The sequence below is a fragment of the Canis aureus genome, chromosome 19, assembly GCF_053574225.1.
Source record: "Canis aureus isolate CA01 chromosome 19, VMU_Caureus_v.1.0, whole genome shotgun sequence".
NCBI lineage: Eukaryota > Metazoa > Chordata > Mammalia > Carnivora > Canidae > Canis > Canis aureus.
This window is the reverse complement of record NC_135629.1, coordinates 46,952,799-46,980,312: the sequence shown is the minus strand read 5'-3', so window position 1 is coordinate 46,980,312 and position 27,514 is coordinate 46,952,799. Positions and strand designations below refer to the sequence as shown.

The window sequence follows — 27,514 nt, the reverse complement described above, 5'->3', positions numbered from 1 at the left end:
TTTATTTATTTATTTGAGAAAGAGAGAGACAGAGAGACAGAGAGAGGGAGGGAGGGAGGGAGGGACAAGCAGACTCTGTGCTGAGAGCAAAGCCAAATGCAGGGCTTGATCCCACAACTCTGAGATCATGACCTGAGCCAAAATCAGGAATTGGAGGCTCAAGCAACTGAGCCACCCCGGCACCCCAAATGCAGCCATTATAAATATTAAATTATAGAAGCTTGCAGCTAAATCCATCCTATTAAAACAAGGTAATACATATTCAAAACTCAGCACTTTCTAAGTATCGTACCACACTCAATTCCCTGTGCTCTTGGCTACTATACCCATACGGTAGAAATGGGTGCTACACCTTTCTCTTTACAACCCCACGTTCAATGACAACATGTTAGTGGCTTGAAATCAACCAGGGGCAGGAACATTTACACCAAGGAAATTGGCAAATGCCACAAATCTGGGCTTTCCCCAACCTCCTTGCAGAGCAAGATGTTAAGCATTTACCAGCACAATGCTGTCCTGGTCCCTTCCCCCAGGGGGTGTTTGGATATACATAAATATATATGGTTTTATATAGTCACAGAAGCTTTTGCTTGTATAAACTGTTTTTCAGCTAACATCACATATTTTGCCTCTTTCCATGTAATGTATACATCTCTAATTCATTTTAACTGTGGTATATTGTTCCACATACAGGGATATTTTTTTTTAAGATAGATTTATTTATTTATTTATTTATTTATTATTTATTTATTTATTTATGATAGACATAGAGAGAGAGAGAGAGAGGCAGAGACACAGGAGGAGGGAGAAGCAGGCTCCATGCCGAGAGCCCGACACGGGACTCGATCCCGGGACTCCAGGATCGCATCCTAGCCAAAGGCAGGCAGGCACTAAACCCCTGAGCCACCCAGGGATCCCCTACAGGGATATTTTGTAATGCATAACTATTTATACAAATTTTGGTTGAAAAATACCCAAATCGCAATAAATAAGAAATTACCCACTATCCTACTGTCATTTGAATTAGAAAGAAATAAAACTCCCTCTCCCACCCATCAGTCTCCGTGGAAGTGATCAGTACTCACAGTTTGTTATATCCATAAGCAATTTTTTTTCCAGGCTTGTACAGACATAGCTCTGTATGGGCTCAAGTACTCTGAGTTTTTGTCAAAAGCAGATGGTGCTATTTTATACACTGGGCTGTAACTTGTTTTTGTTACAACATATTATAACGATACTTTGCAGTGGCTGAAGGCTTGGGTTCTGGGCTGGATCCTAGCCCCCCTACTTATTAACCATGTGGTTTTGGATAAATTACTGTACTCAGCTGTGCCTCTGTTTCCATATCTCTACAATACGATAATAATAGTACCTCATAGAATTTTTATGAGATTAAAGGAGTTTAATTTATGTAAACTACTGAGGACTACACTTGGCACATAGAAAGCCCTCAGCAAGTGTTGGTAGTTGTAATAATTTATTATGGTTAGGTGTCTATGTGTAGATCTCTTATTAATTTTAATGGCTGCATAACATCCTTTATAAGGATGCACCGTATTATTTGACAACTCCCTTTTCATACACAGGTTGTTTGCAATTTTATTTTTATAAGGTAACACTGCAACTAACATCCTATATCTTTACACACTTACGCCATTATTTCAGCAAGACACATTCCTAGAAGTGGGATTTCTGAGTCACGTTGCATGCACATTTGTTCTTTTCCCCTCTTTTTCTGAGCATTATATTTTGAAATAATTCTAGACTCACAAGAAGTTGCTAAAATAGTGCAGAGAAATCCCTCATACCCTTTATCCACTTTCCCAGAATGGCAACATCTTACATAACTATAGTATATTAACAAAACCAAGAGACTACCCATTTTAACTTTTAACAAATATTATCAAAATACCCTTTACAAATTTATATCAATTTATACTTCCATCAGCAAAGTATGAAAGTAACTTATTTCTTGTATCTTTGCCAGTAGTCCAGTGATCAATCTTTAAAATTTTTGCCAGAGGCACCTGGGTGTCTCAGTACATTAAATGTCTGACTCTTGATTTCAGCTCAGGTCATGATCTCAGGGTCATGGGATCAAGCTCCATGTAGGGCTTTACTCTGAGCGTGGAGCCTGCTCAAGATTCTCCCTCTCAGAAAAAAATGAGTGAGAAATATCAGAGAAGGAGACAGAACATGAGAGACTCCTAACTCTGGGAAACGAAAAAGGGGTGGTGGAAAGGGAGGTGGGTGGGGGGTGGGGGTGACTGGGTGACGGGAACTGAGAGGGGCATTTGATGGGATGAGCACTGGGTGTTATGCTATATGTTGGCAAATTGAACTCCAAAAAAAAAAAAAAAAGATTCTCCCTCTCCCTCTGCCTTTGCTTCCCCCACTGCCTCTTCTGCATGGGCACATGTGCGCACTTTCACTAAAAAAAATTGCCAATATTTTTCCTGATAATGACATATTGGTATTTCATCTTGCATTTTTGTGATTACTAGTAAGGTTATGCATCACTTTCTAACGCTTATTGTCTACTTGCACTATTTTTTTTACTTGTACTATTTTTTAAATGTCCTGTTTATATTCTTTGTCCAATTTGTGAGTAGATTATTTGCATCTTCCTACTTATTTGTAAGAACTCTTTATTAAGGAAAATGTCTATTTGTCTCCTTTTTAAAAAAATTTTACTTATTCATGAGAGACACAGAGAGAGAGGCAGAGACATAGGCAGAGGGAGAAGCAGGCTCCCCATAGGGAGCCCAATGCGGGATCTGATCCCAGGATCCCGGGATCACGCCCTGAACTGAAGGCAGACGCTCAACCACTGAGCCACCCAGGTGTCCCTCCATTTATCTCTTATATATTATAAATATTTTCTCTTAATCTGTCATATGACATTCAATTACATTTTATCTTCCTGAAATTTTACATTTTTATGTAATCTAAGTGGTCGATTTTTCCTCTTTATTCTTCCAAATTTTGTGTTTTGCTTAGAAAACATCTTTTCCAGATTGTAAAACCTTCTCTATAACCTTACCTTGTTTGTTTTTACATATTTATTAATTTTAAACACCCCCTAGAGGATGCCGTACTTGTATAAGTCTTTATGATCTCTGTTTATTACATATTCACATTTGGGCAGTTGATTTATTTATTTTTATTTTTTTGGGGGGGGCAGTTGATTTAATCACAGCCATTTGTTGCACTCTTAATTTAGGTTTGCAACATTCCATAATTTGTAATTTGGTTATGTTTGAATCCATCATCTTTTCTTTGGTAGACCAGAGAATTTCCAAACCAGTAGGCATTTTGGTAGTTGGAAAGTCAAAATGTTTTCAGCTAATATATTCTCTCTGACCCTGGTCTACTGCAGGAGAGGTGAGGTCTGTGAAAGTGTTTGGCAAGGGGACACTCGTCCTCTCTGCCTCAAAGGACCACACACTGCGTTTGTGGAACTTACTCTCTGGCCAGCAGAAATTCACCATTTGGGATGGAGGCTCAAAAGATCCCACTGACCCTGAGATCTGGAGTATTCATGTGGATGAAGCAAAGAAGGTTGTGTATTTGGCATCTGGCTCAAAGGTAACAAACACCTGCCCTATTTGCAAAGGAAAGCTGAGACCAGAGCATTCCAAGACAGCATATGGTGTTTCTATGAGGTGGGGCTGATAGGGGGTGGGTGTAAACAAGGGTACACAATCACTTGATGTGATGCTATAAAAGGGTTTCTTTCTTTCTTTTTCAAAAGATTTTATTTATTTATTCATGAGAGACACAGGGAGAGAGGCAGAGATATAGGCAGAGGAAGAAGCAGGCTCCCCGATGGAAGCTTGATGTGGGACTCGATCCAAGGACCCCAGGATCACGACCTGAGCTGAAGGCAGACCCTTAACCACTGAGCCACCCAGGTGCCCCTATAAAGGGGTTTCAAACTTCATAGTTGGATTAAATGGTCTTGATAGTTCTTTCTGACTTAAGACCTTTCATATTTTTAATTTTTTTTATTTTTTATTTTTTTTTAATTTTTATTTATTTATGATAGTCACAGAGAGAGAGAGAGAGAGGCAGAGACACAGGCAGAGGGAGAAGCAGGCTCCATGCACCGGGAGCCTGATGTGGGATTCGATCCCGGGTCTCCAGGATCGCGCCCTGGGCCAAAGGCAGGCGCCAAACCGCTGCGCCACCCAGGGATCCCTATTTTTAATTTTTTAAAAAGATTTATTTGTTGGGGTGCTTGGGTGGTTCAGTAGGTTGAGTCTCTGACTCTTGATTTCGGCTCAGGTCATGATCTCAAGGTTGTGACATCAAGCCCCTTGTTGGGCTCCAAGCTCAACAAGGGAACTGCTTGAGATTCTCTCTCCCTCTGCCCCTCCCCCCACACGTGCTCACTCACTCTCTCTCACACTCAAAAGAATAAAGAAATAAATCTTTAAAGTTTTATATACATCTTTATTTAAAGATTTATTTATTTATTTGAGAGAAAGGGGAAAGGAAGAGAGAGACAATCTTTGAGCAGACTTCCCACTCAGTGGGTAGCCAAACATGGGGCTGGATCTCACCCCAAGAGATCATGACTTGAGCCAAAATCAAGAGTTGGAGGCTTAAAAAAAAGAGTTGGAGGCTTAACTGACTGAGTCACCCAGGCACCCCTAATCTTTTTTAATTTGGTCATTTTAGTGCTATTAATTTCCCTCTGAATACAGCTTTACTTGAATCCCACAAACCTTGCTACCTCACATCACCATTTACATTCAGTTTAAAATACTTTCAGATTTTCCCTTTGATTTGCTCTTTACTCCATGGGCTATTTAGAAGTGTGCTGTTCATTTCCAGATATTTGAAAGGGTCCCAGATAGCTTACCTTTTTTCCCCCTAACTTAATTTCATTTGTATGATTAATTCTTTCAAATGCATTGAGACTCATTTTATTATCTCTCTCAGTAGATGTTCCACATACATCTGAAAACAACATGCATTCTGCTGTGTTATTCCTTTATGTCAATGATGACCCTCTGATCTAATTGTTGAATAGGGACACAGTAGAACAGTGGGTGAAAACTTAGTAACTAAAGGCATGGGGAAAAATTTGTACCTAACTCCCAATTGACTTCTTTGCAAGCTGAGTGATCTTGATCATGTCACCTTATCTCCCTGCCTCGGTTTTTCATCTACCTGATGAGATAATGACTAAAACACCTGAGATAGTGCTTGGTGCATAGTAAGTGCCAAATAATAACTATTAATGATTATATTTTATTAATAATTGGCAGCTGTTAACATAAGTGATATTGGTAGCTTATAAGCTGTGCTGTCCAATATGGGGAGTCACCAGCCAGATGTGGCTACTGAGCACTTGAAATGTGCCTATTCTGAATTGAGATGTGTGCCATAAGTACAAAACACACACTGGATTTCTTTTTTTTTTTTTTTAATTTTTATTTATTTATGATAGTCACAGAGAGAGAGAGAGGCAGAGACACAGGCAGAGGGAGAAGCAGGCTCCATGCACTGGGAGCCCAACGTGGGATTCGATCCTGGGTCTCCAGGATCGCGCCCTGCACCAAAGGCAGGCGCCAAACCGCAGCGCCACCCAGGGATCCCACACACTGGATTTCAAAGCCTTAGTATCATAGACATAATGTAAAAGGTTTCAATAATAATTTTATATTGATTGCATGTTGAAATGATGACATTTGACATAAGGTTAAACCAAATACATTATTTAAATCAATTTCACTTGTTTCTTCTTACTTTATCTAAAGTGACTAATACAAAATTTAAAATCACATGCAACTTGCATTATAGTGTTACTGACTATGCAGGCTTAAATATTAGTGAGGTATTGCTTGATCTCAAAACTGGTTAAAGAAATCTTTTTTTTTTTTTTTTTTTTCCAGCAGAAGTTTGGAAAACATAGTAAAGAAATAAGAGATACCTGGGTGGCTCAGCCGTTGGGCCTCTGCCTTCAGTCCAGGGCATCATGATCCCAGGTCCAGGGATCAAGTCCTGCATTGGGCTCCCTACAGGGAGCCCATGTCTCCCTCTGTGTATGTCTCTGCCTCTCTCTGTCTCGAAAGAAAGAAAGAAAGAAGGAAAGAAAGAGAAAGAAAGAAAGAAAGAAAGAAAGAAAGAAAGAAAGAAAGAAAGAAAGAAAGAAAAGGAAGAAAGAAAGAAAAAGAAAGAAAGAAAGAAAGAAAGAAAGAAAGAAAGAAAGAAAGAAAAGAAAAGAAAAGGGACATTTGGGTGGCTCAGTCGGTTGAGCATCCAACTCTTGGTTTTGGCTCAGGTCATGGTCTTGGGGCCTTGAGACTGAGCACTGCACATCAGGCTCTGTGTTCAGCAGGGAGTCTACTTGAGATTCTCTTCCTCTGCCTCTCCTCCCACTCACTAGCCCTCTCTCTCTAAAATAAATAAATCTTAAAAAAAAGAAGAAGAAATAATACTAAATAATCCCAAAGACAACCACTCTTAACATTTACATGAGTTTGTTTTATGTGATGTGTCGGTGTGCATGTACAGTGCCTGCGTGTGTATGTATAACACAAAATGGGGATAAAACCATATATAATGCTATCTATGTAGTTTTATAAATCTATTTTTATTTGCCCATAACCTCAAACATTCCTCAGAAATAGCAGATTTAGTGATTTCAGGAGATGTCCTCGCATTGACCCCACTATAGTTTATTAAACTGATCCCTTCCTACTGGACATATAGGTTGCTTCCAGTTCTTTGTACTTTCAAATAAAAGTAAAATGGATGCCACCCACCCAGACACCCCCTCCTTATTGCTTTAGAGTAAACCCCAAAAGTAGAATTAGTGGGCAAATATTTACTATTTAATGGTTACTGTTGATTTTTAAAAGGTACGTTTTTTGGTGAGGTTAAATATGAAACCTGTAGTAATCAACAATTACTTGTAGTAATTTGTATCTGTGAATGCATATGATATGGCTGACTTTTTCCCCTTTTTTAAAAGATTGTTATTTTGGAGAAATTTTAGGTTCGTGGAAAAGTTATAAAGCTGTTATAAAGAGTTCCCATATGCCCTTCTATCCAGTCTCTGTCGTGTTGACATCTTACATAACCAGGGTACATCTGTCACAGCTAAGACATTAATATGGGTAAAATTTCTATCAACCTAACTCAGACTTTATTTGGATTTCATCAATTTTTCCACAAATGTCCTTTTGCTGTTCTAGGATTTAATCCAGGATATTTCTCCCCTCTGCCTTTTTTGGGAACTAGCAGTGTTGAAAATAAAAATGCATGCACTATGAAAAAGCATGCATTTTGCGGGGAGCCTGGGTGGCTCAGTTGGTTAAGTGTCTGTCTTCGGCTCAGGTCATGATCCTGGGGTCCTGGGATCAAGCCCCCAGTCAGACTCCCTGCTCAATAGGGCATCTGCTGCTTCTCCCTCTCCCTCTGCTGCTCCCCCAGGTTGTGTGCTCTTGCTCTCTCTCTGTCAAGTAAATAAATAAACAAAATCTTAGAAAAAAAGAAAGATAGAAAGAAGAAAAAGCATGGGTTTTGCATTTGACTCTGGGAAAACTTGCAACCTAGTTCTCTTGCTGACATTTCCCTTCCTTTCTATGATTCCATTAGATCAGTGCTTGGAATCTGGAAACTGCAGAGCTGGTTTTCCATATCCTGGGAGATGCCTCCGACTGCTGGATGTGCACAGCGGTGCTGGCTTCCCGGGCCACGCTGCTGACCGTGTCTGAGGGCGGCGTGGTCAGTCTGTGGAGCTCAGGCACAGGGAAACTGCAGGGGAGGCACCATTTATCCAGCATCAAAGAAGAAACACCTACCTGTGGGGTCTCGGTCCAGAAGCAAGGAAAGATGGTGACTGGGTTCAGCAAAGGCTCCATCTCTTTGGTAAGCCCTTCTCCTGAATGTGATGCCTGCACTGCTCGGCTCCGAAGCCCTCAGATGTCCTAGAAGTTGGGAGAAACCACTTCACCTTTGCTCTTTTAATAAGTGACATTTGGTTTTTTTAATTTAGGGATTTGCAACTCATAGCAGTTCAGGAAACATCTTTTGGTATCTCCTGGGGACTCGCTAATTGTTGGCACTCAGTCCTGACAGAAATGTCTCTAGGCATTGCCAACTGGCCTTGGCTGGCGGGGGTGGCACAAAACTGCCCTCCCCACCCCTTGAGAACCACTGCCCCAGACACATGAAGTGAAAAAAGCAAACTTACAGAACAGGGTCTATGATGGATTGTGCAAAAAAGATGGTCGTGCAAATGCTCGTCTATGCAAACAGATGCTCAGAAAAGCAGACAATGGTCCCTTCTAGGAAAAACAGAGAATGACAGGAAAGGTGAAGAGATGTTCGTGGTGTGTTCTGGATGCTTCTTCTTCTTCTTTTCCATCTCATACAGTATTGTTGTTTAATTTTTTAAGTTTTTTTTAAAGATTTTATTTATTTATTCATGAGAAACACACAGAGAGAGACAGAGACACAGGCAGAGGGAGAAGCAGGCTCCCTGCAGGGAGCTCCCTGCAGGACTCGATATCAGGACCCTGGGATCCCGAACTGAGCCAAAGGCAGAGGCTTAACCACTGAGCCACCCAGGCACCCATTTTTTTTTTAAGTTTTCAAAGAAATGTGTTTTTTTAATTTTTTTTTTTTTAAGAAAAGTCAGTAACACCTATGAGGAAATTCACTTTGTCCCACCCCTGCTAAATAAAGGTAAACAAATATTTCTTTAAAATATGGCTTGGATTGGTGCAAACGACTCTTTTTTTCTTGGTGCCCCCCATGTGTCCCATCTGTGCCCCTCACCAAGATTATGAGCATAAAATTTTTGGTTCACAGACTGGTGGAGGTCAGATGCTCAAAAATCAGTAGCTGAACTGGAGCTGTAGGAATGAGGAATGAACCATCCTCTTAGGTCCGAACAAAATAAGTTCTGCAACTCGGGAATGGGGAGAAACCAGTGTGTGGATCTTATCTGAGATCTCCGGAGTTCCCCCCTCTGGAGGCAGAAAACAAGTGCTGGAATGTTCTGCAGGTCCCTGAGTTGATGACAAAAACATCAACAGCCATGGTACTAACTGCCACATTGAGAGAGCTGATTGTGTATGGGGTAAGGGCGACCATTCTAGGTACTCCTCAGCCCACGATGGCCCTGGGCAGTGGTCCTGTCCTATCGCCCATTCAACAGATGAGGAAACTAAGGCACCCAGGGCTAAGGCATTTGCTTAGAAACTGGTAAGTGGCAAAGTCTTGCCTCCAAGCTCCTGACCCTGGACCCTTAACCCAGTGGAAATGCTTGATGGGCATCCTTGACTTTGCGCAGGTTTCCCCCGGAGGAGATAGCCTGCTGGAGAAGCTTCCAGAAGCCGTGAGGTTCCTGGTAGTCTCTGAAGATGAGTCCCTTCTCGCTGCAGGTATCGTCTAGCTCTTATTTGGAGCTGTGAGGAGGCAACCCCGGATTTGGTTGGAAGTGCAGAAGAGGGGCTTGGGGCAAGGGGGAGGGCAGTCCTAGACCAGCGGCTGGTAAACCTTTTCTGCAGAGGGCCACACAGTGCACACCTGTGACTGCAGACCCAGTGATCTCTGTCGCCACAAATCAAGCCTGCCCCTGTAAAGTGAAAGCTGCCACAGATGATACCTCAAGTGGGTGTGCCAATCACACTTGGTTTATGGAGGCCAGAATTTGGATCTCATATCATGTTCACATGTCACAAAACAAGAATCTTATTTCTATTTTTTTCAACTATTTAAAAATGGTAAAACTCTTCTGAACTCACTGGTCATACAAAAATAGATGGCGGGCCAGTTTCGGCCCACGGGCTGTAGCTTGCCAACCCCTATTCTGGGCAAATCTCCTAACCTTTCTGGGCTTCCAGTTCATTGGAGGGGGATGAGGGTGGTTTCCCCTGCCAGACAGTTACAGGGATTGAGGGGTGCATGTGAGAGGATGGGGTGCACCCAGGGGCAAGCCAGCCCACACAATCCCTGCTTTCAGGGGCTTCTAGGCTAGCAGACAATAAAGTAGCCACAAGGAAGAGTGGTTGGTGCTATGACCAGACAAGAATCAGGGGTTATGAAAGGGTGTGACAGGGTTCTCCTCTTTATTCTGAAGCAGTTAGGGAAGGCTTCCTAGGAGGTGACCAAGAGTTACTTCACAGCTTGGTTGTTTTTTTTTTTTTAAAGACTATTTTTTAAAGATCAATTTTTCAGGGCACCTGGCTGATTTGATCAGAGTAGTGTGTGACTCTTGATCTCAGGATTGTAAGTTTGAGCCCCGCCTTGGGTGTAGAAATTACTTAAATAATTTTTTTTTTAAAGATCACAGCCAAATTGAGCAGAAAGTACAGAGATTTCCCATATACCTCCTCCCCGCTACACTCACAGCCTCAGCCTCCTTCAATATCAACACCTCCCACCAGGGTGGTCGTTTGCTATAAATGATGAACCTGCATCCACATGTCATCACCCAGAGTCCATAGCTTACCTTATAGTTCACTCTGTGGGTTTGGATAGATGTGGTGGACATATATCCACCACCATAATCTCAGATAGGGTATTTTCACTGCCTTAAAAATCAGCCTGATTTTTATAAAGCCATTTCCAGGGATCAAGTGCTGGCCAGTAGGGCAAACCACAAACACAAATGTGAGCCATGTTTATAACTAAACGTTCTCATGACCCTGTTTTAAAAGACAAAAAGACATCAGGTGTCATTCGTGTTAATATATCTTGTTTAATCCAATACATCCAAAAATTCAGCATGAAATCTATATAAAAATTATTAATGGTGTACTTCACATTTTGGAAAATTCTTGTGCGGAGGATATGAAATTTGGCACGTGTTTTACACTAACCGCTCATTTCAAATTGGCCCAACAACAGTAAGAGCCACATGTGGCTCATGGTGACCATACCTACATGGGGAGCACAGGTCTAATAAATAAACACTTACCTTCTAATGACTTATCAATAATGCATCTTCCATCCTGTTTCCAAAAAAATTTCAGGTGGCAGAAGTATGTGTGAAAGGTAGCATGGGAAATAGGAATGAGAGAAGAAAGAGAAACAAAGGGTAGGGGTACAACGTAGAATCAGGACCAAGGCCAAAGGCACGGAGGACCTCAGTGACCTAGAACCTTATCACGGTGGGTCTCAGGTGTGGCTATGTCCAGCATCCAGTGAGGAGGAGCCTGAACAGGTTCCCCATCCACATTTTTGGGAACCCACCTGTTGCTCGGGAGATGGACCCACATCCCGACTTAGCTAAGATCAGGCAGGGATTTCTTTCAAGTGTCATAAACGGAATTGTGTCTCAAGGGTCCCCAAGATTGCCATCAGGTTTGATGATTTGCCAGGGCTCAGAGACCTCAGGCACATGCTCACAGTTTACCATAGCAAAAGGATACAGATGAAGATCAGTGAGGTGTAGAGAAGCGTGGGGCTGAGTCCAGGTGACACCAGGCATGAGCTTCCAGGTGGCCCCTCCCTGTGGAGCCACGTGGACAGCGTTTCTCTCAGCAACAGTGCATGTGACGACAATGATCTGCCAACCAGGGGAGCTCACCCAGCCTTGGTGTCCAGGATTTTTACTGGGGGTTGGTTGTGTGGACACAGCTGACCACCTGCACAGCTGACCTCGGTCCCCAACCCCCCCTGAGGCCAAGCCTACACTGAGTGTGGTCCCAAAGCTCCCACCCTAAATCGTATGTGAGCAGAGGCCGACCCATGTGGCCCTAGGCCTCAGGAAACCAGGACACTTTGATCAACCAAGACATTCCAGGGGCTTAGAGGACACCTCTCAGGAGCCAGGCCAGGGCCAAACCATTCATGTGCAGGACATGGACAACTCAGGCCTGCTGAGTTAAGCCCTTAGTGCACAAGAACGGAATGCAGATATCCTGATGGACTTGATCCATTGCCTGTAACATCCTTCTATGTGAGCCTCAGGCTCAAGGAGGGTTCGGTAAAATAATTCCATGGAGGAGGGCCTGGAGAGGCAAGAAGATGGACTCTCAGCCCCAGCTTCTACTGCACTGACTTAATTCAGGGGTTTCCAGAAAACTGAGCTGAGATGGTGCAGGGCAGGTGCATGGCACAGAGTCCCGCACCATCACCCCCAGGACGAGCTGCATAATCTGCACTTTCCTGCACTGCCAGGGTCCTCTTAACAAAGCATTCACCCAGCCCATATTTGGAACACAAATGAGCAAGTTGCCTTGGGTGGGGTGCCAGGGAAAATACAGAAGGCCCAGTTAAATTTCAGAGAAACAACAGATCAACTTTTCAGTATAAATATATCCCATGCTATATTTGGGATATACTTATACTAATAACAATTTTCCTGTTCATCTGAAATTCAAATTTAATTGAATTGTCCTGTTGGGTTTTTTGTTTCGTTTTGTTTGTTTTGTTGCTAAATCAAGGCCTCCGCCCTCCCGACTCTTGTCTCTGGCTCCTTCATTCCGCTCCAGCCACATTGTCCTCTGTGTAGCTCCTGAGATGTATACAGGCTTTTCCTACCTCCTGGTCATCCCATGCTGTTCTTACTCTCCAGGGCCTGCCCTCCTCTCAAATGTCTGCTCAAATGTCCTGTGGTTGCTGTAACAAACAACCACACAAATGTGGTGGCTCTAACACAATAGAACAATAGAAATCTCTTCTCTCACAGTTCTAGAGGCCAGAAGTCCAAAACCAAGATGTGGGCAGGGTCATGCTTTCTCTAAAGACTCTAGGGAAGAATCCTTTTTTTTTTTTTTTTTAGGGAGAGAGGGCACACACATGCACACACGAGCCAGCAGGGGCTGGGGTCAGAGGGAGAGGAAGAGAGAGAATCTTAAATAGCTTCCACACCCAGCATGGAACCCAATGCAGGGCTCTATCTCACGACCCTGAGATCATGAGTTGAAATCAAGAGTAGGATATTTAATCAACCAAGCCATACAGACACCCCAAGAAGAATCCCTTTTTTCCTCTTGGCACCCAGTCCTCTGACTTCATTGTCCTTATCACAGATTGCAACTGCTTTCTTTTCCTTCCTATCTGCCTCCCTCCCGTCCTCCCTCCCTCCTATCCTTCCTTCCATCTTCAAAATATATCTACCTTATGTCCAGCTTTGTGATGGGTTCTGGGATGCCATGAGCAGCCCAAACAGGCAGTCCAGCCCTCTGGAAACTAAGTCTTTAAAAAAATTTATTTATTTATTTATTCATAAAAGACACAGAGAGAGGCAGAGATACAAGCAGAGGGAGAAGCAGGAGCCTGATGCAGGACTCGATCCCAGGACCCCAGAATCATGCCCTGAGCCGAAGGCAGATGCTCAACCACCCATTTCCCCCCTGGAAACTAATAGTCTTGTGATAATAAACAACTTTGCTGTTTTCTTTGAGATTATTAATCACTTGTGGTCAGTTGCTCCCTCCCTGCAACTATAGGGTGGTGAGGATGTCTCTCTTGTTCGCCACTGTATTCTTTCTACCTCCACGTAGAAGGTGCTCAAAAAAATCTTTGTTGACTAAACTGAATTACCCTCAAGCTCCTCCAAGAATGAAAAGGATAATCCCATCCCTTCCATTTCAGGGTTTGGCAGATCCGTGCGGATATTCTTGGCAGACTCGCAGGGGTTTCATCGATTTATGGCCACCGACCTTGAACATGAGGACACCGTGGAGATAGCTGGTTTTGGTCCTGAGAACAATCTGATTGTCACTGCGTCCCGCGATGCACTCATCCAGGTGAGGAGTCATTCTCACCTCTGGAATAGAAAGTATGATTCTTTAGGGGGCTTTTGGCTTTGAAATCTAAAGACTCACAAAAAATGAGTGCAGCAAAACAAGGCTGGTCATTGGGAGGATGTGGGGGAGGGATCTCCTGAGAGCCAGCGACAGATGTGGTGGGGGAGCGGGAGGGACGGGAATTATCAAAATGTCCAACAAAGGATGTAGCATTCCCACTGTACCTGAAAAACTGGGAGGATCTTGGCCTTCAGAGTGGGGCAGGGCTAGGGGGAAGTGGAGGAAGATTCCCATTGAGCTCAAAGTTTTCACACTGGTGAGAGAAGCACATAATAAAATAAAATAGTGGTTCCTAGAGCACCTGGGTGGCTCAGTCAGTTAAGCATCTGACTTTTCATTTCAGCTCAGGTCATGATCTCGGGGTCTTGAGATCAAACCCCATGTGGGGCTCTATATTCAGCAGGGAGTCTGCTTGAGGATTCTTTCTCTTCCCTTGCCCCTCCCCAGCACCTCATACTTGCATGCAAGTGCACAGTTGCTCTTCTTCTTTCACTCTCTCTCAAAAAAAAAAAAAAAAAAAGTAGCGATTTTCCAGCATTCTGACCTTAGGACCTCTGTATATTCTTAAAGATTATTGAGGACCCCAATGAGCTTTCATTTATGTCGGTTATATCAATTTGATTTACATATTTTTAACAAATGATTTATCTTGGAATAGTTCTCGGATTTACAAAAGAGTTGCCAAAGAAGCACAGAGAACCTGCATATATATCTATTCTTCACCTAGCTTGCTCAATACTAACATCTCATGTCACCAGAACTCTTTATCCAAACTAAAAAATTTATGTGAGGACAATACTATTAACTGATCTGCAGACTCTGTTCTCATTTCACCAGCTGTCCCATCAATGTCTTTTTTTTTCTTTATTCCAGGATCTAATCTAGGACCCCATGTTGCAGTTACTCTTTATTGGTAATTACCATATTAAAAATTAGAAATGAGGAAATCTAAAAATACAGATAACAGACTTCTATGAAAATAGCTATAGTTTCCAATATAGACAAACAAAGAAAAAACTCATGAAAAGAGTGTCACTGTTGCACATTTGGACAAACCTCTTTCATGTCTGGCTTAATAGAAGATAATTGGCTTCTCACTCATATTCGATTCTGCATTCTCCTACCTGTTGTGATATCACATATCCTGTAGCTTCTGGAAAGCCTCAGTGCTCACTCATGAGAGGAAAGGAGTAGAAAAGGCAAATAACTTCTTGAATTATTATGAAAACAGTTTTGCCTTTGCAAGCCTTCCTGAAAATACCCTCCAGGGGTTGCCTGGATCACACTTTGAGAATTGCTGTGGTAGTGGCTTGGTGAGGTGTGGGGAAGTTTCAGGGGCCGGTGAAAGCCCTTAAACTGCAGCCTGAGAATCCACCTAAGGTGGACAAATAGTCTATGCATATTTCTGAGCTATGACAGTGTAAGGAAGAAGTCAGCTCCGGCCCTCTGTCCATCCTCAGGTGTGGAGCCTGTCGGAGCAGGGGACCCTGCTGGACATCCTGGAAGGTGTCGGAGCCCCCGTGAGCCTGCTGGCCTGGGCTGGGGCCCTGGTGGCATCTGCTTCTCAGCAGTCCTCATCTTTGAAAGTCTGGGATCTCACTTACATTCAGAAGCCGAGGGCCTGCACCCCATTTCTGGATCGTACTGGCCTCACTGCTGTGTCACACAATGGAAGCTACGTTTACTTCCCCAAAATCGGAGACAAGAACAAAGTTACCATTTGGGACTCTGCAGAAGGTCTGTAAGACAGAAGCATGGTCGTTTGTGTGCGTAAGAGCCAAAGCCCGTGTCTTGGTCTGGGCTGCTATAACCAAACACCGTAGGCCGGGTGGTTTCAACAATAGGCATTTATTTCTTACAGTTCTGGAGGCTGGGAAGGCCAAGGCCGAGGCACCAGCAGACCGGTGTCTCGTGACAGCCGGCTCCCCGGTTGCAGATGGTCACTTGCTCATCACATCTTCGCAGGAGCACAGAGAAGGAAGCAAGCTCCCCTGCCCCTTGCATAAGGGCACTAATCCCATTGTGGGGGCTCTGCCCTCATGACCCAATCACCTCCCAACACCATCAGGATAGGGGGTTAGGATTTCGACATGTGAATTTAGGGGGACACATTCAGTCCATAACACCCCCATAACTCGGGTCAGGTTGAAACTGGCTAATAGAAATCAGGACTTGATTTTATAAATTTCCAGCATGTGGGTCACCGACCAGCTGGTTGTTAATCCCTGTTTTAGGGCAGGTTTCCTGGAAGCAGGGCATGTGTTGGCGCTATTTGCACAAGGGGTGGGTTGAGGGGAGCTCCTGCAGAAACCGAAGAGGGAGTGAGGGAAGCAGGCAGGGGCAGGAGAGGGACTGAAGCAGCGAAGAGGTGGGCTCAGCCTGGCCCCACGGGGGACAGATTGCACCTCAGAGCTCCATGCTGAAGCGAGAGGGCCAGTCTTTTATATTCCCATTATCGGGCGGTCACCGGCTACAGGCCATTCTGGGTGGTGGGCACAGCCCCAGCATTTTGAGTTGAGGGGTTCCCTTCACCTGAGGGCAGTGGGCACCCTTGAGGCTGGGCGCCCTGGCCGGTAAAGGGGATCTGGGCACATCTCCAACTGTGTTTGCTGTAATCTCTGTGGGGCAAATGGAGGAACAGAAATTCCTTGTTACTGATAAAATAATATGAGAAAAGAGATTCACTGTCAAGTCCCTGCATTCATAGATTTGGCAGCTGTTTGGTTAGTGTCGGCTGCAAGATGGGTGAGGTTACAATGTTTGAGGTGCTTGCCTGCTAGATGGGGGGCAAAGCCAGGCACAAAGATACAGGGGATGGAGGGGAATGAGCTAGAAGCCCACCAATGGAAGCCACCAACTAAAGCCGACCAGATTTGGCACACCTATTTGTTTACTGTCTGTGGCAGGGTTGGGACGGGGGGGTGGGGGCACAACCATGCAGCAAAAGCTTGGCAGCGGGGAGTATACAGCCTGCAAGGCAAAGATATTTACTCTCTGACCCTTGACCGACGTTTGCAAAGGAAAGATCTGGGATGAGAGGTCATGCATGTGCGTCTGTCCATTTGTGTCGATGGGGAGCGGAAAGTCATTGGAAGGTGTGAGGCAGGGAGGTGAGAAGATAGGAGGGCAGGTGTGCAAGCAGGGGAACTTGCAGTGAACTGGCTGGGGAGTATGGATGATGAAAGTGGTTTTTAAAATCCTTAAAACTAGGAAAACTGTGGCACAAGCATTCCTCTGAGCTGTTCTTGATGTGGTCTTCTCTCCGTGGCAGGCGAGGAACAAGATGCCCTGGACACCTCCAATGAGGTCAGGTGTCTGGAGGTTGCCCAGCAGGCCAATCTCCTTTTCACCGGCCTCGTTTCAGGGGTTGTCCTGGTGTTTCCCCTGAATTCCAGACAGGATGTGATGTGCATCCCCCCTCCCGAGGCCCGGAAAGCCATCAACTGCATGGCCCTCAGTAAAGGCGAGGAGCGCCTGGCCATCGCCTATGACAGCATTGTCCTTGTGCTGGACATCAGTCCCGGGGATCCCTGTCCGGTTATCGATGGGCCAACATACACCTTCTATACCCAGCTGCCTGAGGCCATCTCCAGTGTGGCCGTTCTGGCTGACTACCGCGTGATCTACGGCATGACCAACGGTGACCTCTTTCTTTACGAGTGTGCGAATTCCAAAGTGTTCCCTCTGGAAGCCCACGGGAGCCAGGTCACCTGCATGCAGGTCAGCCACAAGGAGCAGCTGGCTGTCAGCGGGTCCGAGGAAGCCCTGCTGTGTCTCTGGGACCTGCAGGCCTGCAAGTGGAGGTTCCAGATGAGCTACACGGTGCGTGGCCCACATACCACCTGATGCCAGGTCCTGGCGTTAGAAAGCTGATGACAAATGTCCTGTGTTAAGTGCACAACATGTGCCATTGCCAGGGTTGAGAGTGGGGTGAGGCCAGTGAGAGACACTTGCCTTGGGAGCAAAGTTTAAGGGGCAGCCAAAAAACTCAGCAATCAAGGGAGATGCTATTTTATTATTTTTTTAAAACACTTTTATTTATTAGAAAGAAAGCATGAGCACAAAGTGTGTGTGGGGGGTGCTCAGGGAGAGGGAGAAGCAGGCTCCCCATCGAGCAGGGAGCTCCATGTGGGCTCGATCCCGGGATCCCGAGATCACGACCCAAGCTGAAGGCAGGCACCCAATCAAGTGAGTCACCCAGGTGCCCAGGAGACGCTATTTTAATGCAACGTTTACAAAAATTGAAACAAATGCAAAAAAATCCACAAAGAACAAAATATCATTTTTATAAAAGATTTTATTTATTTGAGAGAGGGAGAGAGAGTGAGCAGGGAGGAGGGGCAGAGGGAAAAGGAGAAGCAGACTCCCTGCTGAGCAGGGAGTCCAACAACAGCAGGTTCAATCCCAGGACCCTGAGATCATGACCAGATGCCCAACCAACTGAGCCATCCAGGTGCCCCCAGAATATCATTTTAAATAAAGACAGGATCAAATCCTGCATTCGTATGCCCCTGTCTCACCCTTCTTACCCTAATCCTGATGGCTGTTCTTGTGCCTAACAGTTTTGATTGCCTAGTGTGTGCCAGGCCCCTTTCTAGCTGTGGCCAGGGCACACGCTGCCCCACCTCTTAGAGCCACGTTCTCAGAAGGAACACAGTGTGAGCTCTGTGTGGGCAGGATCTTTCTGTGTTTTGCTTGCTGAGGTGGCCCCCATCCCTAAGAGAGCTCCTGACATGTCCTCAGGGCTCAATAAATATTTGTAGAATAAAATGAAACAGCAGGGCACCTGGGTGGCTCAGTCCCTTAAGCATCTGCCTTTGGCTTAGGTCATGATCTCAGGGTCTTGGGATCAAGCCCCACATCGGGCTCCCTGCTCAGTGGTGGAGTCTGCTTCTCCCTCTGCCCCTCCTCTCTGCTCATACTCTCTCTCTCTCTCTCTCTCAAATAAGTAAATACAATCTTTTTAAAAATTAAATTTAATTTAAAAACTAAAAACAAAGCAGCAAATATATGATGGGCTGTGGAGCAATAAGAGCTTTGAGAAAAGATAAGGCAAGGGAAATGGGGTAGAGTGGCAAGGGCTGCCATTTAGTTAGGTCAAATAAGTCTGGGGGTGCCCGGCTGGCTGAGTCAGAAGAGCATGCAACTCTTGATCTCAGGGTTGTGAGTTCGAGCTCCATGTTGGGTGTAGAGATTATAAGTAAATAAGCTTTAAAAAAAAGGTCAAATAAGTCTGGTGGAAGAGAATTCTAGGCAGAAGGAACAGTAGCTGTGAAGTTTCTGAAGATGGAAACTGGCAATGGACTCCTTAACATAAAACATGGCTCCGGTCCACACTGCCCATCTCATAAGGAGCTGTTAAGGTTTTTTTGTATCAGTATAATTAAGGGCTGTGATAAATATATTCATATATTCATATTATGTATTATATTAAGATGCATATTAAACCATCATTCTATAGTTTAATCCTCATAACTGCCTTGTAAAGTTGGTGTTATTATTCCAGTTTTTCAGATGGGGAACAAAGGCTATACTTTTGGTTGCAAGATGTAAAAATTATTCATAAACATAGGGAGATGATCTTGTAATTAAGAGAGTATGTGTGGTTTGACCTTAAAAGGCCTTTGTACCATCTGACCTTTACTTTTATGAAGCTACTATAATAAGGCTGGACTGTTAGTAATCTTTTGTCATGTTGAGATGGGAAATGTCACCGTAGCAGTTAAACACATCTAGCTTTTTGTTTCTGTATTTATTTATTTATTTATTTATTTATTTATTTATTTATTTATTTATAAGTAGGCTCCACACCCAGCATGGAGCCTCAGGTGGGGCTCAAACTCAAGACCGTGAGATCAAGACCTGAGCTGAAATCAAGAGTCAGACACTTAACTGACTGAACCACCCAGGCACCCCCCTCACTTTTATTTTTAAATAAACTTAATTTTTGAATGATTTTTAGATCTACAGAGAAGTCATGAAGATAGTACAAAGGTTCTCCTCTACCTCTTCCTCATCCAGCTTCCCCGATGTTAATATCTTATGTAACTAGAGTACATTTTTCAAGACTAAGAAATTACCACTTGGACAGTATTGTTAACTAAGCTACCAGCTTCTTTGGGGTCATAGTTTTACAATGAATTTCCTTTTCCTGGTCCAGGATCCCATCTAGGATGCCATACTGCATTTAGCATATAGCCTTTAATTAAAGACCATGATAGCTAATGCTTGTAGCATCAAGGTCACTTAAGAAATTAAATCCAATAATTCTTGCACTCCAATGCAAACTGTCTGCAAACCTCTAAGTCCAATCCCTATGAAAATGTATTTTGGTCCTGGGAATATTGGTGATGGAATATACCCATTTCTCCAGGGTTTTGTTGGAGCTGTACCCATGGGGGCTTACATGCCTGGCTTCCAAAACAAATGTCTTGCTATGGGTTTCCTGGGTGTCTCGGTTTGAACTCCAGCTCACTTTGTCTTTTTCTACAGAATTCTTACTGTAGAGGAGTCCAGTGTGTCTGCTTCTCCAAGGATGACAAGTATGTGTATGCGGGCTTGAAGGATCGCTCCATCATTGTCTGGAGTGTGCTGGATGGTGAGTCATTTTGCTTTGAGGGCAATATTGAGCTTAGATCTGGAAAAGAAGGCCTGGTGACAGGCTCTGGGTGTCAAAGGGCCCTGCTCGGGTTCCCCCTTGCTGGGTCCCTCTGCTTAGAGAGGTGTCTGCAGGTCAAGGGGTCCCCCCCTCTCCCTGCTGGAGCTACATCTCCTCTTCTAGACCCATTTTATGGATACCCGGAACTCCAAAACATTCTCCCCACCTGGGATGGTGCCTTCTTTTAGGGCCTGAGCAGGCCTCTTCCCCAAGCCCGTCCTTCTATGGGTGGACTGTGCCCCCTAGTGTGAGCTCCTCTAGACTTAAGGGGTGGCCATGGGGTGATAAGCATGGAGTCTGGTTGCATGAGCTGGGTAGGCTCATGTTTGCATGTATATTCATGAGTCCTTAGGAGTGCAGAATAGAGCTGGGTATGGGAAGAGAAGGAGGCCAAGCTGCAAAGAGCTGGGGACTGGCTCTCCCATCCCATTACATTCCATAATGGAACTAAGAAGCCTGACAATTCTCCACCCAAACAGGACTTTCTGGGTGGTTCCAAAGGTACATCCATCAGTGTAGGAGGATATAGCATATTTCATTTATTAGCTAGATTTGCAATATTTACATATTTTGCCTTATAGGATATGGGCCTTGATTCTTTCTCTTGGCCCAGGCCCTGTAAATGCAAGACCAACTGTTTTGAACATGCCACATCTCTTGGTCTGTTTAGGACTACCCTAAAAGCATATTAATGACAGTGAATATTTCTTATGTACCAGGTACTGTCATTGAGCTATTTCTCTTGACAGCCACCTCATTTTACAGAGCACAGATTGAAGCTTTGAGGATGGGGTGATTTGCCCAAGGTCACACAATGAGTAACTGGTAGGCAGTGGTTTGCAGCTGGTCCACCTGGTCCCCATCATCACCTTTGTCATCCTCCTATATAGTCTACTAAAGAGAAAGGAACCCTTATAACACTGGTAGGGGGTAGGTGCCAAAATGAAGAAGCTGAAGTCCAGGGAAGTTAAGAGATTTGTCTAAGGTCACATAGCAAGTGAGTGAATGGAGACCACATAGATATGAATGCACTGTAATCAAACCCAATGCAATCAAATATATTGTAGTCTAATACTTTGTGGCAAAGACGGCTGACATAAAGTCACAGATGGCTCAGAAACTGAGATTTGTGGACGGTGGCCTTAAAAGCCCATCCTAAGCAGGTTCACAACCTCTCTTCCTCTTTCTCCTGCACTGATAATATTTACTGAGCTCACACTGGGCTGAAACAGATATTAAAGCACCTAACATATGTGACCCCTTCAAATCTTAGAATTCCTCTCCGCAACTGGGTTCAGTTATCATTCTCATACTGCTGATGAAGAAGAGGGACTCCAAGACCTTAGATGTTGTGCCTAAGCTAGTAAGGAACACAGCAAGAATCTGACCCCATGCAGCCAACTCTCAAGTGGGTGAGATTGGATCCCTGTGGTTCCCACTTTCTCATTTGTGCCCTGCCTTCCACCCCTGAAAGGCACCCTGCTGGCTGTCCAGTTTGTCCATGCTGTGGTGAACAGGATCATCCCAACTTCGAATGGCTTCATTGCCCCCACTAGACATGGCTACCTGATCCGCGAGCGTTTCCAGTGCCCTTCATCGAGAGTCTCACAGCAAGATCCTCTCAAGAACTTCAAGAAGGCAGTGTGGAAGGTCAAATCCAGGCAGAGAGAAGAGCTGGCAGCAGCTGCAGGAGCACTCCAGGACTCGAGATCGGCAAGTGCCCAGGGAAATGAACGTAAATCGAACAAACGCTCACAAGTCTGCCTGCTAGTGTAGAACCCTCCAGTAGGAGCATGGGACTCCAGTGAGTTAGCCCCATTCAATCTAGCTGAAGCAAAGAGAGTGTATGTGTTGATGTGCTTCTGGACCCCAAAGCCTCAGATTATATGACTCAGACCCTGTTTCTCACCACTTTTCCAGTCTTCTCTCCTTGTTGGGTGCCGTCAAAGACTGGCTACCCCCAGGTTAGCAACATGACAGCCAAGTTCAGTAGAAAAGAGACTTTCCCCCTTGTCAACAGACTGAACCAAAGGGCTGGCCCTGGTTCCAGTGGGCTCATACACTTGTCTCTGGGCAAATGCTTTGATTGTCCAGCCTGACCCAGTGCCCACCAGGACTGAAGATGGAGTCAATGCCACCCACCCATGTTGCTGAGAATGGGAGAGGCTAATCTCAGGAGGGGAACTGGGGTGCTGGAGTAAGGCAAAGGGAGGATGGAGGAATGTGAGACTGACCAAACCACAGAGCTTTGTCATTTATAAAGCATCAGGTGCTATTCTCTGATCCTTATCACAGCCCATACTTCAGGGAGGGCAAGAGTTTCTGCATCCATTTTACAGACAAGGAAACCGAGGCTTGGTAGGTAGCTGTGATTTGCTCAAGCTTACAAGCCTGAGGTGCAAGAGCCCTTGGAAAAAAGAGCCAGGAGACACCCTGTCCCAATCCTGTTGGATCACCTCCCTCCAAATTTCAGTCTCAGAAACATGACCATTTGTTCCACAGGTGACACACTCAAATGCCCACGGGGGCCAATGAGTAATCTAGATGATTGCCATGCACACTTGGGTGAGCAGCAGAGAATGATGGAGATGATGGGTCATGTGAAGGATGCATGCTCTGCTTTGGGTGGTTACAGGCAACCTGATGCTACCCCAGAATGGCCATGGGGAAAGCAGCTCACTGGTGCCAGAGCTTCCTGTTGTTATAAGCAATGGATCTTGCTTCTATGCCTGCAGCCTTCCAAAAGTCTCACTTGCTTCTGGGGCTTTTTCTATAAAGATAGAAAAGTCCAAACTTTAAGGTGCTAATCCGTCTCCCCTCTGTTGGATTCCAGGCAGTTTCCAAAAAAACAACCTTAGGAACAGAGGCTTTTAAGCTAGATGTGACCCTATTGACTGTCTTACACCAGTCATTTCCCAAACTAGGGTTACAAGGAGGGCTTCAGCAGTTTTGCAGATGTTAGCATCAAATTCCATTCTGAAAAAAATATTTTAAACTGTCATTTTAAGGTGCATGCTCAGCTGGGTTAGGCAGCAGGTTTTAAGGTGTTGAAGGTAACTAACTTAGGATTCTCCTGCCATCTCTGTTTAACTAAGATTTTAATGGGAGCCCTTGAAGAAAGCTACTCTTTGCCACCACTTATGTGAACCAGAGGTTTTACCCAATGCAGAAATAAAGTGGATGTTGTGACAGAGTATGATTTCAGCTACAACTTCGGGTTTAAAATGTGTATGTCCATCTCAACAGCCTCAGTGAGAATCCATTGCTTTTATGTAAATACTACTTTAAATGTAGGAGAGAAATTTTACTAATAAAATGCTACTCTAAATTGTTGTTATATTGGGGTTTTTGCAGTGAAATTTCATTTGAGAAAGAGTTTGATTGCTATGAATGTTTGACAAGCACTGGACTTTAAGGAAGTGTGATTTATCAGAGGTCCTCCAGCCATGGTGGAGCCAGGATGAAAGCAAGGGTACTGCAATTCCCACCTTGCTCTCTTATGCTAAGCAGGACCACATAACATAGCATCCAAACTGGGACACTTTTGAGAGATAAAGGCATTACTTTAAAAGATTACTCCTGGGGCAGCCCGGGTGACTCAGCGGTTTAGCTTGGCCATCTTTGGTCCAGGGTGTGATCCTGGAGATCCAGGATCGAGTCCCACGTCGGGCGCCCTGCCTGGAGCCTGCTTCTCCCTCTGCCTGTGTCTCTGCCTCTCTGTGTCTCTCATGAGTGAATAAATAAAATATTTTAAAAAATAAAAATAAAAAAAATAAAAGATTACTCCTGGACAGCTAAAAAAACTGGAATGTCCCAAGGTGATTGGAATATACGTCTTTCTAGTCGCAGCAGGAATTAATTTCTATGAAATTCCAGAGATTTTTAAAAGTTGAGATATAATAGTTTCTGGTATATGATATAATAATTTGAAATTTGCATATTTAGCAAAATGATCACCACAATAAATCTAGTTAACATCCAACACCACACATTCTTGTGATATGAACTTTTTATTTTATTTTTATTTATTTATTTTTCAACATGATATGAACTTTTTAAAAAATATTTTATTTACTTCAGGGCAGCTGGATGGTTCAGGCAGTGAAGCATCTGCCCTCGGCTCAGATCAAGATCTCTAGGTTCTGAGATTGAGCCTCACATGGGGCTCCCTGCTCAGCGGGGCATCTGCTTCTCTCTCTCTCCCTCTGCCTCTTTCCACTGTTCATTCTCTCCCTCTCTCTCAAAATACAATCTTTTTTTTAAAAAAACGGTTCTATTTTTTAAAAAGATTTATTTATTTAAGTAATGTTTACATCCAGTGTGGGGCTGTGGGGCTTGAACTCATGAGCCCAAGATCAAGAGTCACATGCTCCACCAGCTGAGCCAGGCAGGTGCCCCTTGTCATGAGAACTTTTAAGATCTATTCTCAAAAAAAAAAAAAAAAAAAAAAAAAAGAGATCTATTCTCTTAGCCAGTTTCAAATATTTTTTTATGAATTCTTTTTTAAAACTTTTTTTTAAATTTTTATTTATTTATGATAGTCACACACAGAGAGAGAGGCAGAGACACAGGCAGAGGGAGAAGCAGGCTCCATGCACCGGGAGCCCGACGTGGGATTTGATCCCGGGTCTCCAGGATTGCACCCTGGGCCAAAGGCAGGCTCTAAACCGCTGCGCCACCCAGGGATCCCTCCAGTTTCAAATATAACCATACAGTATTATTAATCACAGTCACCATGCTGGACACGGCATGTCCAAGACTTATTTATCTTGTAAATTTCATCCACCTTCACCCATTTTCCCACTGTCCCTATCCCCTGCCTCTGGTAACCACCAATCTGTTTTCTGCATCTAAAAGCTTTGGGGGGTTTTAAATTTATTTTTGTTGAATTTTACTTTATTTTAAAAGTCTACAGACTTTTTATTTATTCACTTATCCCAACGTGAAAATGTTCAAATTTATAGCCAACTTGCAATATGAGGACAAGGAATATGCATTTGCCTGCCATCAAGATTGAACAATTGCCCTATCACTGTCAATCTTGGGCTAAAACATTTCAAAGTGAGGGCCAGGACTGGGGTGAGGATACTGAGGCACTCATCTCAGGCACAAGGATTTTTTTTTCTTTTGAGTGAGAGAGAGAGAGAGAGAGAGAGAGAGAGTGTGTGTGTGTGTGTGTGTGTGTATGTGCACAGGGGTTGGGGAAGGAGCAGTGGGAGAGATAGAAACCCAGGCAGGCTCCACTCTGAGAATGGAGCCTGACACAGGTATTGATCCCTGAGCCTGAGATCATGACCTGAGCCAAAATCAGGAGTTGGACATTTAACTGACTGAGCCAAGCAGGTGCCCCTCAGGTACAAGGTTTAAGGGTGCACCAAAAAACTCAGCAATCAAAGTAATATTTTATTACCATATTTTAAAAAATCCAAATGGATAAAAAATACACAATGAACAAAATATCAACATATTAAAGTTGGGATCTGACCCTGCACTTGAGTGAACTTGCCTCACTTGCCTCACCCTCATTTTGGCTCTGGTGACATCAAGACACCTCACCATCTAACTACATCAGGAGACATCTTTTCAGGAATAAAGTCATTCTTGTAAATAACCAAATACTTATGAAAATTAACAATTGAAAAAAAAAAGAAAACTAACAATTGTTATTCAATATTTAATATCTTTTAGTAGGCATCCCTAATTTTCCTAATTAGCTCCTATTTATCCCTAGAACATCTTTTATAGTTGTTTTTTTTTCAAACTAGGACTCAATCAAGATTTGTTCACATGTTGCACGTGGTTGTTTTGTCTTTAGTATCTTATATTCCAGAGCAGGAGTTGGCAAATCACAGCCTGCAGGCTTGCCACCTGTTTTTGTAAATAAATTTTTGTTGAAATATGGCCACGCCCATTCATTTACATATCACCTGTGGCAGCTTTTATTAGTGACAGAGAATGTATGGTTCCAACAGCCAATCTGGCCATTTACAGCAAAGTGTGCTGTTGTTGTTGAGATTTTATTTATTTATTTGACAGAGAGAGAGAGCAAGAGCACAAGCAGAGTGCGCTCCAGGCAGAGGCAGAGGGAGAAGCAGGCTCCCTGTGAAGCTGGAAGCCCCATCCCAGGACCCTAGGATCATGACCTTAGCTCAATGCAAGTGCTTAACTGACTGAGCCACCTAGATGCCCCCATGCTGATCCTGGTCTTACTTAAGCCTTGATTAGATTCAAGGGAAAAAAAATTAACAGATTTTTTTCTTAAAGATTTTTATCTATTTGAGAGAGAGAAATGTGCACATGCACGCACAAGTGGGGGGAGGGGCAAAGGGAGAGTGATAAGCAGACTCCTCGCTGAGCAAGGGGGTGGGGGGCTCAATCTCAGGACCCCAAGATCATGACTTGAGCCAAAGTGAGATGCCTAACTGACTGAGCCACCCACACTCCCCTAACGGACTTCTTTTTTTTCTTTTAAGATTTTATTTATTTATTCATGAGAGACAGAGAGAGAGGGAGAGGCAGAGACACAAGCAGAGGGAGAAGTAGGCTCCATGCAGGGAGCCCGATGTGGGACTCGATCCCGGGACTCCAGGATCACACCCTGGGCTGAAGGTGGTGCTAAACCGCTGAGCCACCCGGGCTGCCCCCTAACAGACTTTTTAAAGCAGTTTTAGTTTCACAGCAAAATTGAGTGGAAAGTACAGAGACTTCCCATATACCCCATGCCCCAACACATGTACAGGCTCCCCTTTATCAAGTGGTACCTTAGTTACACTTGATAAAAACACATTGATACATCTGTTAAAAAAGGAACAACAGGGGCCCCTGGGTGGTTCAGTCAGTGAAGCATCTGCTTTTGGCTCAGGTCATGATCCCAGGGTCCTGGGATTGAGCCCCACATTGGGCTCCCCACTCAGTGGGGAGCCTGCTTCTCCCTCTCCATCTGCCTGCTGCTCCCTCTGCTTGTGTGCTCTCTCTCGCTCTCTGTCAAATAAATAATATTTAAAAAAATAATAAAATAAAAAAGAAACAACAGGTCTGAAAGAGTCACTTGTGCTAAGTTCCACTTCAGCAAACC

The 27,514-nt window shown here is 44.1% G+C and overlaps 1 protein-coding gene across 5 annotated transcripts in view; it reads left to right on the top strand.

Annotated features, from left to right (window-relative positions):
* Positions 1-23,776, top strand: part of NWD1 (NACHT and WD repeat domain containing 1) — a 65,482-nt gene extending 41,706 nt beyond the window's left edge. For 3 of the 5 annotated variants that reach the window (XM_077859510.1, XM_077859512.1, XM_077859513.1), the window contains 8 exons: positions 3,380-3,588; positions 7,612-7,884; positions 9,314-9,404; positions 13,567-13,721; positions 15,242-15,518; positions 17,053-17,603; positions 20,274-20,379; positions 21,914-23,776. In XM_077859510.1, coding sequence (XP_077715636.1) covers positions 3,380-3,588; positions 7,612-7,884; positions 9,314-9,404; positions 13,567-13,721; positions 15,242-15,518; positions 17,053-17,603; positions 20,274-20,379; positions 21,914-22,215 — 1,964 coding nt within the window. In that variant the 3' untranslated portion in view covers positions 22,216-23,776. Of the gene's footprint in view, positions 1-3,379; positions 3,589-7,611; positions 7,885-9,313; positions 9,405-13,566; positions 13,722-15,241; positions 15,519-15,642; positions 17,033-17,052; positions 17,604-20,273; positions 20,380-21,913 lie in introns of those variants that run through there. The other 2 variants (XM_077859511.1, XM_077859514.1) reach the window with 2 other exon arrangements.
* The last annotated feature ends 3,738 nt before the right edge of the window (positions 23,777-27,514 follow it).